Source organism: Apium graveolens, chromosome 2 (assembly GCF_009905375.1).
Source record: "Apium graveolens cultivar Ventura chromosome 2, ASM990537v1, whole genome shotgun sequence".
Lineage (NCBI taxonomy): Eukaryota > Viridiplantae > Streptophyta > Magnoliopsida > Apiales > Apiaceae > Apium > Apium graveolens.
Window position 1 is genome coordinate 223,228,441 of NC_133648.1, and position 11,769 is coordinate 223,240,209.

Consider the following 11,769-nt stretch of genomic DNA (forward strand, 5'->3'; position numbering starts at 1 on the left):
CTTTATGTGGCAAGTGTTAATTTTCGGAGCACTCGATCGTTTGTTTCACAAGATTTTGTTAGTAAGTTAAATTGTTCAGTTGAGTGTTTAAATGAAATAATGACTGTGGAATTAGCAACCAACAACGTGTAACTGTAATCAGTTTGTGGGAATTGTGAGATTGAGATCTCTGGTAGTAATTTGTGTAGATTTGATACCATTTAATTAGGAAGAATTTGATGTTATATTAGGGATGGATTGGTTATCTAAGCACGATGCCCAGATAGATTGTCGAAATAAGAAGGTAATGGTGAAGACCGCCTGACGAAGGATATAACGTTCAAAGGTCAGAAACAAGTAAAGAAGTTCTTAACGATGATTCAAGCTAAGATTACTACGACAAGGATGTAGCATTTCATGGCATATGTGATCGACAGAAGTCAGGAGCCAGCAAAACTTGAAAATATTCCAGTTGTAAATGAATTTCCAGACGTATTTCCCGACGAATTACCAGGACTTCCTCCAGATAGAGAAATAGAATTTGTGATCGACTTAGCACCTGGAACAGAACCAGTATCCAAGGCCCCGTACAGAATGGCGCCTGTTGAGATGAAAGAGCTAGCGAAGCAATTGCAAGAGCTGTTAGAGAAAGGAGTATCAGACCCAGTGTATCTCCGTGGGGAGCCCCGGTTTATTTGTCAAGAAGAAAGATGGAAGCATGAGACTGTTATTGACTATAGGGAGCTCAACAAGACAATCAAAACAAGTATCCGTTACCCAGAATTGACGATCTGTTCGACCAGTGGAAGGGAGCCAAGTATTTCTCCAAAATTCATTTAAGATCAGGATATCATCAACTGAAGATCAAGCCAGAAGATATACTACAGAAGCTTTCGAACAAGGTATGGACATTAGAATTTCTAGTAATGTCTTTTGGATTGACCAACGCCCGGCAACATTTATGGACCTGATGAACAGAATTTTTAAGGAATACTTGGACAAGTTCATTATTGTGTTTATAGACGATATTTTGATCTATTCAAGACAGAAGAGGATCATGCGGAACATTTAAGGACAGCTTTAGAGATTTTAAGGAAAAAGTTATATGCTAAATTCTCGAAGTGTGAGTTTTGGCTACAGGAAGTTCAATTCATAGGACACATAGTCAGTAACGAAGGGATCAAAGTGGACCCGGCAAAGATCGAGGCAATTACGAATTGGGAAGACCGAGAACACCCACTGAGGTAAGAAGTTTCTTGGGATTGGCGGGATATTATCGACGATTCGTTCAGAAATTTCTCAAGGATTGTAACACCATTATAAAGCTTACACGAAAGAATGAAAAGTTTATATGGAATGACAAGGCGAAGAAAGTTTTCAGGAGTTGAAGCAGAGATTAATAACGGCACCCTGTTTTGTCACTTCCAGACGATCAAAGGAATTTCGTAATTTTAGCGATGCTTCTCACAAAGGACTAGGATGTTTTTAATGCAGCACGAAAAGGTGATTGTGTATGCGTCAAGGCAATTGAAACCACACGAATAAAATATCCTACTCATGATTTGGACTAGCAGCCATAGTGTTTGCTTGAAGATTTGGAGACATTATTTGTATGGAGAAAAGTGTGAGATTTTTCACGGATCACAAAAGCTTAAAGTACATATTCACACAGAAGGAACTTAATATGAGACAAAGGAGATGGTTAGAGTTAATCAAAGACTATGATTGCTCGATTATTATCATCCCGGTAAAGCGAACGTAGTAGAAGACGCATTGAGTCAGAAGGAAAGGTGAATGTGTTATCAGTACCTGAAGACATATATAAGGAATTTCAGAAATTGGAATTGGAGATTAAATTTTGCAAGCCTGAGGAAGCGAAAGTATACAGTATGACTTTCCAACCAGAATTATTTGAGAAAATAAAGAAATGTCAGGAAGATGTAATGGATCAAGATATAAATCGTTTGGTAGGTGAAGAATTATGCACGCAAAGGATGATCAAGGTATTCTGAGGTTTTCATCTAGAATTTGGATTCCACCAGTGACGGAGCTGAAAAATGAAATTTTACAGGAGGCACATAATTCAAGGTATTCCATCCATCCAGAGAGTACCAAATGTATAGAGATTTAAAGAAGAATTATTGTTGGCCAGACATGAAGAGGGAAATCGTGGAATGGATTAGCAAATGTTATACCTGTCAGAGAGTTAAAGCAGAGCATCAGAGACCAAGTGGATTGTTACAGCCATTGGAGATTCCAGAGTGGAAATGGGAACATATTGCCATGGATTTCATAGTTGGATTACCAAGGACAAGGGCTAATCATGATGTCATTTGGGTTATAGTAGATAGACTTACCAAGTCAGCTCATTTTCTGCCTATAAATAAAAGATTTTCACTCGACAAGTTGGTCCATATATACCTGAAGGAAATTGTAGTTCGTCATGGAGTTCCTGTGTCTGTTGTATCTGATCGAGATCCAAGGTTTAATTCAAGATTTTAGAAGAGTTTTCAAGAATGTTTGGGAACAAGACTGAATATGAGTACGGCCTATCACCCCCAGACGGATGGCCAAAGTGAAAGAACGATCCAGACAATCGAGGACATGCTACGTGTTTGTGCTATTGATTTCAAAGGAAGTTGGGACGAACATTTACCTCTAGTAGAGTTTGCTTACAACAACAGTTATCATACCAGCATTGGGATGCCACCCTATGAAGCCCTTTATGGACGCAAATATAGATCTCCAATATATTGGGACGGAGTAGGAGAACACAAGATACTTGGACCTGAACTGGTACAACAGACAAAGGAAATTGTTGAAATTATCCAGAAGAAATTGATAGCCGTACAAGATCGTCAGAGGAAATAAGCAGATCAGTCAAGGAAAGACATGGAATTTGAAGAAGGAAGCTTGGTATTACTGAAAGTATCACCATGGAAAGGACTAACGAGGTATGGAAAGAAAGGAAAGCTAAGCCCAAGATATGTTGGACCTTTTGAGATTTTAAAGCGCGTTGGCAAAGTAGCTTATGAGTTGGCGTTACCACCGCACATGGAGCACATTCACAATGTCTTTCACGTATCAATGATTAAGAAATACAATCCAGACTCCAGGCATGTAATAGAATATGAGCCAATAGAGCTTCAGGCAGATTTATCATATGTAGAGAGTCCGATAGAGATTCTAGAGGAGAGAGAGAGAGAGAGAGAGAAAGAGAGAGAAAGTATTGAGAAATAAAGTGGTATTGTTTGTAAGAATATTGTGGAGAAACCCAAAGGTTGAAGAGTCAACCTGGGAGTTAGAAAGTGATATGAGAGAAAAGTACCCTCATTTATTTTCTTAGGAGATTCTGAGGATAGAATCCTTTTAAGGGGGGAAGGATGTAATATCCGGAATATATCGTGTAATTATTTTTCTATTAAATAATTATTGTATATGTTCAGTATCCATTCTGTGAGTTAATTGTTAAATGTTATCTGTATTTGGATATTCAAAAATATTATTAATTGAGTATTTTAATTTTTATATGTCCAAAATAAAACATAGATAATTGTCATATCTTCGTAATTATATTTATGTTGATTTATGGATTTATAAGGATCATATTAAATTTATAAAATCTTTTTCCGAGTATTTATAATCTATTTACAAAAACGGGAACCAATCGACGTCATCCGTTGTTACGTTTTTGGAACCCGAAACTCTTCCAAGAACTCCGTCCTAACCTAATTGTAATATTCCGAGCATATTCCATGTTTCGACTTTTTCGATCCGGCGTACAGTTTGTTCTGCGCGGGTCCCGGCACAACATTTTCGATACAATATTCATTTCGGTAAATCAATAAAACCCGTATAAACGGGAGCTTTTTATTAAAACTATCCCAATTATCACTTCGTAGTACGTGTAGCCAGGCGCTGAGACCAAGACCGCAGTACAAATTGTACTGATTTTGATAATTATCCCGAAAACCTATACCGTTTGGATCAGTTTTTACAAATAAACGTACCGTTTTATATCCGGAATGATCCAACGGGATACTAATTTTCCGTAAATATAAATAGCCTTTTACCGTATTTTATTTCGTATCAAAATCATTTGTAGACAGATAAATATATAATTTTACAGAGAAAAATCATATATTCATAAACTGTTCCAAGAATCAAATCAACTTTTGAAGGTGTTATTGATCTTTGTTTGAAAAGCTCGAGTACTGGATTTGAAGGTCTTGAAAAGCTCTATCAGAATCTGTAATCCATTTACCTGCAGAATCAAAGGTTTATTTTCTGAAAATTTATTTATTTTCGAATTTATTTTATTAAAAATATGAATTTTTGTTCGGATGATTGTTTGTATGATTTGATGATTGCATGTTGTAGAGCTTGTTTTCCTGATGATTTTCATATGTCATACGTCTGATTTGGAGTTCAATAACATGCTCAAAAGTGGGTTTAATTTTCGAATTTCAAAATTAGGGTTTATAACCCGTATGAATGTTTTCAATTGAAATTTGGGGGTTTTTGATTCAGGGGTTATTAGCTATTGATTTATAATGGGTTGTGTTCCTTATAAAATTTGCAATCGATTAATATATAGCTCGTTAACAGAGGATGCTTGAATCGAAGGGAGTTGTGTTTTAAAGATTTACGATGTTCGCTGGAAACCGGCGATGTTCTTGGCCAATTTCCGGCCAAAACAGGGATGATTAGAATGTTTTGATTACATGAACAAGTTCCTGGTGTTGTGTAGTGTTGATCTGGAGGTGTTGGTGGGGTGAGGTCGCCGGGATCGTCTTCTCCGGCCACCCCCGATTTTCCGGCGACTGGAACTGCAAAATTGCAATTTAGTCCCTGTAGTTTTGAAGATGGTGAAGTTTGGTCCCTGTAGTTTGCAAAGTTTTTAAAAATAGGATTCCTGTTTATAAAATGTTTAAAAATCAAATTTCCTATTTATTTTTATTATAAAAATTCATTTTTAATTTTTGAAAATTCTGAAAATTATTATTTTAATTCCAAAAATTATTTTTAATTCCAAAATAAATCTAAATTAATTAGTTAATTAATTTCGGTTGATTTTTAATTAATTAATTGGTCATTTAATTCGAAAATTAATTGATTAATTGATTTAATTAATTATTAATTGATTTTAATCAATTATTTAATTAGATTTAAGTATTTAAAAATGATTTAAAAATTCCGAAAAATAGTTTCGAGCTTTAAAATATTATTTTAAATTATTATCAAGGCTCGATAATTATTCTAAAATTATTTCGGAGCCAGAATTGGCCAACCGAACCTTGTTATTTTAACCCGAAATTGATCCAATGACCCTTTTTAATTCCGAAAAATGTTTTAAAAATCATTTTAAATACCCGAAAGCCTATTTATAACCCGAGACTTCTTCATAAATGATTTGTCATTGATTATGTGATGTATTATGTATTATATGTGACTTGTTGATTGACTATTGGTCTATACATTCTGTGTTTACCTGATTATTGCGTAACTTTCAATCCGTTAATCGGATTTGGGTAAAACGAAGGGTAGATAGAAGTATGTGTTGAATAGAACTCTATGAGTCGATTATTGATAGATGTTTATGATATGTGAGAAGAAGAGGCAAGGCGTAGGAAAGGAAAACAGGTAGTTGAGGAGTAAGACGATTGTGATTGGAAGCGAGTGCAGTGTAGTAAGCTAATACCAGGCAAGTGTTCTGAACTTTCTCGAGATATTGTGGTACTTGATAATCCTGTGATATTGCAAGTGCTTTGAAGCACAGAAACCTAAACCCTGATTCCAGTTATTGATCTTGAGCCGTAACCTGATTCTTTCTAGACCATTGATTGTTGTATACCCAAACACGAACCACGAATCTACGATATTACTCCACAAATACATACAAACTAAATACCAAATGCTGAACTGAATTACTTATATACTCAATCCATGATATCTTATGCTTTGAAATACCAAATCCTTGAAACCCTGAAATATTGATTCCTTTGTTATCCAATTCTTTCATTACCCAACATCCAAGCTTTGAAATTACTTTATTGATCCTTACTAGGATTGAAACCCTTTTATTGTTAAACACTCATTGTTGTTAATGATTCTGGTTATTGTTTATTATTGCTTATTCAGTTATTATGTTAGAATTGGATTGTTTTTATAAATTTGTGGACCAGATTCGTGGTCAGACCATATAATGGTCAAGTTAGGCCAATGTGTGCCTTGGATCCAGTAGTTAGAGCAATGTTGTGTGCCTTGCTCGGGGTTAGTGCGTGACTGATCAGCAGCCTAACCTTGATTTTTTTTAAATTAAAAGTATAATATCCAATTCTAAATCATAATCCATTGTTCACTTGATATCATAACCATATTCACTTGATGATCATTATTCTCAGTTTGTCATTATCACTTTCTGAGCTAGTTAGCTCATTTGTATGATGTTGTTTATATTCTTTCCAGTTAAAAAGTAACCAGTTGGTAGCAAGGATCCCCAGTCCAGTGTGAGAGCTAGGGATTAAGGCTGTTAAAGCTGAACTAGTAGGCTTCTTTTGGAATAATGTAAATTTGTAAAAATTTGTAATATGTTTAATATTCAGTTTGAGTTTGGAATAGTTGGGATTTGATCGGTTTGTAATATATTAGTGTGTTTGGCTTGTGTGCATACTTTAACCTGTTGCCATCCGTGGTAGTTGGTAAGTAGGGTCACTGTATATATTATTATTATCTTTATTATTGTTATAAGCAGGTTGTAAACAGTGCGTGTGTGGACCCCAAACTTCTGAACAGGGTTTGGAGGGCGCCACACTTACCGTGCCCCTACTGACCAAAATCTATCATAACCCTGGCCGCGTATGGCAGATGTTACACCGTGACAGCGATCCGAGCCCATCAGCTCGCATTATTGTCCAATCAAGTAAAATCAATGATAATTTTTAAGTAAAATAAGCTCACATCATTGCTAACTCACAAGTGTTGCATGTGTACTTGCTTTAGCAAGCCGGGCCCAGGGGCTCGCATCTTGTTCCTGTATCCTCTCCTCGCATAATGCGACCCTGGCCATATTTGATAGAGGGTTGGGCTCCCCGGCCCGCACCCTCTAGCACATGTCACCTTGAGAGCCAGGGATTTAGGCTCGCATCGCGCCTCTTTCTACTTTTATAGTTTTATCTTCATCTTTAATCCATTTTATGCTTATTATTTTTCCAAGCGGGCCGAGGCCCAACTCGGTTCATAGACTTGCTGTAAAGCAGGTCGGGGCCCGGCTTGACTAATGATTTTAACACGTTAATGAACCAACTGTTTTATCCTCGCATGGGCTCCCAAGGATGGGCTCCCCTGCAGGGTATTTTAATCTATTAACATGAGTTAAAATATCAAGGCACGAATAAATATCAATCATTCATTCATAGATAATGGAAAGTGAAAGGATTACATGCTTCTCAGGGAGGCACCTATATGGCACTACCCCCGAGACTTAGGAATATTTTACGATAATACTAAGTCTGAGAAGAATAATATTGCTGACAATACTTGCGGAGGTGTTCCGCGTTCCAGACTCTCAGGATCAACTTGTCTTGCATATCATTGAGGTGGTAGGTTCCCTCCCAAAGAACTGATTTTATCTTGTAGGGGCCTTCCCAATTTTCCCCAAAGACTCTGTGGCTCACCACCTTGGTGTTGGGCATGACCGGGTGCAGAACCAAATCTCCCACCTTAAAATTCCGGGCTCGAACCTTACTGCTGTAGTGTGTTGCTGTCCTCTGTTGATATGCTGCTATCCTGATTTAAGCATCTTCCCGAGTTTCTTCGATCATGTCTAAATAGAGCCGATGGTTGACCTCATTTGCCTCTGAGTCATAGTTGTCCCTCTGAAAAGATTCTACCCCTACTTCAACGGGAACCATATCTTCACACCCATACACCAAGAAAAAGGGGTCTCTTCAATTGTAGTTCGGGGGGTCATGTTGTAAGACCACAGGACATGTGCGAGCTCCTCTGGCCATGTCCCTTTCTTCTCTTCAAGCTTTGCCTTCAAGGTGTGCTTAATGATTTTATTAACAGTCTCCGTCTGCCCATTGCTTTGGGGTGGTAAATTGCACTAAAATCTTTTGAATTCCCAGCTGCTCACAAAATTCCCGCATTTCCTTGCCATCAAACTATTTCCCGTTATCAGATATTAACTTGTAAAGGATGCCATAGTGGCACATAATGGTCCTGTGCACAAATTCCTTGAGCTTTTTTGCAGTGATAATGGCTAGAGGCTTGGCCTCTGCCCACTTAGTGAAGTAATCTACCGCAATAACCGCATATTGACACCTTCCTTGGCCTTCGGGAGTTCTCCAATCAGATCAATTCCCCACATAGCGAAGGGCCAAGGGATCATTAGGGATGTGAGAGGAGCCACGGGGTTGTTATAATAATTGGCATATCGCTCGCACTTATCACAGGCTCGGGAGAATTCAAAGGCATCTTTTTTTAGCGTTGGCTATTAGTAACCTTGACGGAGGATTTTCTGAGCTAGAGAGATACCCCCCGAGTGATTTCCACAAATGTCTTCGTGTACTTCCCTTAGGATATAATTGCATTCATCCCCATCGGGTTAAATATCAAAGTGGTCATTCAACTGAAGGTCATATATCAGTTTAATCATTAAACTTAATGGGGTATCATTTGGATCACTAAAATAATAATAAATATCAAACATATAACTCAAAATATGCGCTCGAGAATTAAAATTTATTTTATGGAGTTTTAAATATTTTTTTAAAATCTTATTACAACCAAATGAAAAGTTATGAATTCATAGTATTTTAAATTATTTTTGAGATTTTTAAAAATTTATCTACTAATTATTTTTATTTAAATAAAGATAATGACTACAAAATTAAAAATAAATAGTAGATAATTTTTAAAAAATCTTATTATATTATAGAAAATACTAGAATTCATATATTTTCATTTGGTTGTAATATCATTCAAGAAAAATATATAGAACTCAGTAAAATAAATTTTAATTTTCGAGCACATATTTTGAGGTATATGTATGATATTTATTATGACTATAATGATTCAAGTGATACCCGGTTAACTTTGATGATTAAACTGATATATGGTGTTCAGTTAAGTGACCACTTTGATATTTTACCCCATCCCCATCTATGCACTTGAGGAGGGGCACACTGAACCCTCTTCTGTATAGGACCCCATCATATATCACGTAGCGGGCTGCCTTGTATTTTATTCTTCTCACCTCATTCTTTTCATCCGGGAGTGACCCTTCTTTTATGTAAGCTAAGATATTTTTCATCCACATGGGGACGAGGCCATCACTGAGGCTGCCCACCTCGTGCTCGGGCACACTAGGCTGCCTCTGTATATCAAGGGGCACGACCCCTAACAGAGTGGCCTCACAACGTGAGCCAAGTTTAGCTAGCTCGTTCGCGCCTTCATTCTGCCTGTGCGGGTCAGTTCCAACCTCACCTCGCTCAACTTCGCGATTATCCTCTGTGCACACTTCAGGTAAAGCTCTGTTCTCGGTCCCTTAGCTTGATACCCCCCGTTTATCTGATAGACCACAATCAGGGAGTCACTAAACATATTCAAATTCTCCACCTTCATTTCCAAAGCCAGTTTGAGACCGTTGATCAAGGCTTCATATACAGCATCATTATTGGTTGCATGGAAGGCTAGATGGGTTGCGCGTCTGATCTTGTGAGCTTCTGGGCTGATTAGCTGAATTTCAGTTTCCGCCCCCTCTCCATTGGAGGCCCCATCCACATATAGGCTCCACCATGGGGCACTATTTTGGCTTTCTACCTCGACCTCCTCTGGACCAGGTATGATCACAAAGGCTCCCTGCTCCGATTCCTGATATGGAGGAAATTCGAGGACAAAATCGGCTAGGGCTTGGCCTTTGATCGCAGTCTGTGGCTTATAATCCACCTCGAATTGACTGAGCTCAACTTCCCACTTCAACAATTGACCAGAGGTATCCGGCTTGTGCATTACCTGTTTGAGGGGATATGAGGTTTGTACTTCTATCTTGTGCCCCTGAAAGTAGGGCCTGAGCTTCCGGGAGGCCAATATCAAAGCATATGCTAATTTCTCGAGATTTGTATACCGAGTCTCTGCGTCGGCTAGCCTCTTACTTACATAATACACAGGGAGCTGGATACTATCTTTCTCTCGGACCAACACAACACTTATTGTAAAACTAGAGACGGCCAAGTATAGGACTAGGGTCTCTCCTACCTTTGGGTTAGACAATATCGGAGGCTTGCTGAGATGCTCCTTTATGCTCTGAAAGGCTTCCTCACACTTTTTTGTCCACTTGAAATTTCTCTGCACTCCTTTAATTGCTTTGAAGAACTCTTAGCATTTATCGGAAGACTTTGAGACGAATCGGTTTAGGGCAGCCACTCGCCTGGTTAAGCTTTGGACATCCTTTACCCGTCGTGGGGATCTCATCTCGAGTAAAGCTCGTATCTTGGCGGGGTTGGCCTCAATACCCCTATAGTTGATAATGAACCCCAAAAATTTCCCCGATTCAACCCCGAATACACATTTCTAGGCGTCGAGCTTCATCATGCACTCCCTTAGGATTTGGAACACATCCGATAGGTGAAGGACATGATCCTTTGCTTCTTTTGACTTCACAAGCATGTCATCTGCATAGGCCTCCATGGTCTTCCCCAACTGATGTTTAAACATCTTATTCCACAACCTTTGATAGGTTCCTCAGCATTAAGGAGCCCGAAGGGCATACCGATATAACAATAGAGGCCCCAATCAGTAATAAAGGAGGTGTGCTCCTGATCTGGCCCATACATTAGGATTTGGTTATATCCCGAATAAGCATCCATAAAGCTAAGTAGTGCGTGTCCAGTTGTAGAATAAACCAGTTGGTCGATTCGGGGTAGAGGAAAACTATCATTCGGGAAAGCTTTGTTTAGGTCGGTGAAGTCCACACATGTCCTACATTTGCTATTTGGCTTCTTGACAAGCACTGGGTTGGCCAGCCACATGGGGTAGAAGGCTTCCCTTACAAGCCCTGCCTCCATTAGTCTATCCACTTCTTCTTTGAGGGCTTCTGCCCTCTCTCCAATAATCGGCCGCCTCTTCTATCTGACCCCCTTCTTTTTGGGTCCAAGTTGAGCCGGTGGCACATGACATTTGGGTCAATCCCTATCATATCAGAGTGTGACCATGCAAAGACATCCAAATTTCTCTTCAATAATTGGGCCAGATCCTCCCTCAAGTCAGGGCTTAAATTAGAGCCTATTATGAGTACCTTGGAAGGATCATTCGGGTCTACCAAGATTGGAATTGTATACTTGGAAGCCCCATCCAACTCAACTATTGGGGGCATTCTTGGGTCTAAGTCTGCTCGAGCCTCACTGGATTCTCCCACTTCCGTGATTGCCAAACCTTCTGTGTCCTCGAGCTCGGGCTGATGAGCTCGGGCCGGATTTATCAAGTGTTCAGAGGTCGTGGTAACTGTGTGGGTGATTCTGTTAGGCAGACTCATGGTTGTTGTTGTTTCTTAACGTTCCCACTTTCCTTTTCTAAGTCTTGCAATGATTTATTCTGGGCTCTCTTCTTCATCACTTGCCTCTTCCACAATCCCCTCTTGTACCTACATGATGGGCTGAGAGGCCTCCATCAGCAAAGCCCCTAGGCGTGGTTCCACTTGAATCCCCATGTATTCAAAATAGTCCTCGGGCAATTCTTCGATTGAAATCATTTTACAAGTCTCATGTCCCTCAAGGCGTACTCTCTTCC

At 38.9% G+C, this 11,769-nt stretch overlaps 1 protein-coding gene across 1 annotated transcript; it reads right to left on the reverse strand.

Moving 5' to 3' along the window:
- Window positions 1-9,085: 9,085 nt before the first annotated feature.
- LOC141697100 (uncharacterized) lies at window positions 9,086-11,515 on the reverse strand. Its single transcript, XM_074501317.1, has 3 exons — window positions 11,279-11,515; window positions 9,469-10,329; window positions 9,086-9,358 (listed from the first exon to the last, which is right to left on the reverse strand). The coding sequence occupies exons 1-3, from the start codon at window positions 11,513-11,515 to the stop codon at window positions 9,086-9,088; spliced, it is 1,371 nt and encodes a 456-aa protein (XP_074357418.1).
- Window positions 11,516-11,769: the final 254 nt, after the last annotated feature.

Bases quoted from the DNA above. Each gene is read 5' to 3' on its own strand.
- LOC141697100 (XM_074501317.1), bottom strand. From the start codon at position 11,515: ATGAGTCTGCCTAACAGAATCACCCACACAGTTACCACGACCTCTGAA. The intron at 10,330-11,278 runs GTACTCATAATA...AAAGGAGTGCAG, and splicing joins ACCCGAATGATCCTTCCAAG to AGAAATTTCAAGTGGACAAA. The intron at 9,359-9,468 runs GTGAGGTTGGAA...CTTGATATACAG, and splicing joins TAATCGCGAAGTTGAGCGAG to AGGCAGCCTAGTGTGCCCGA.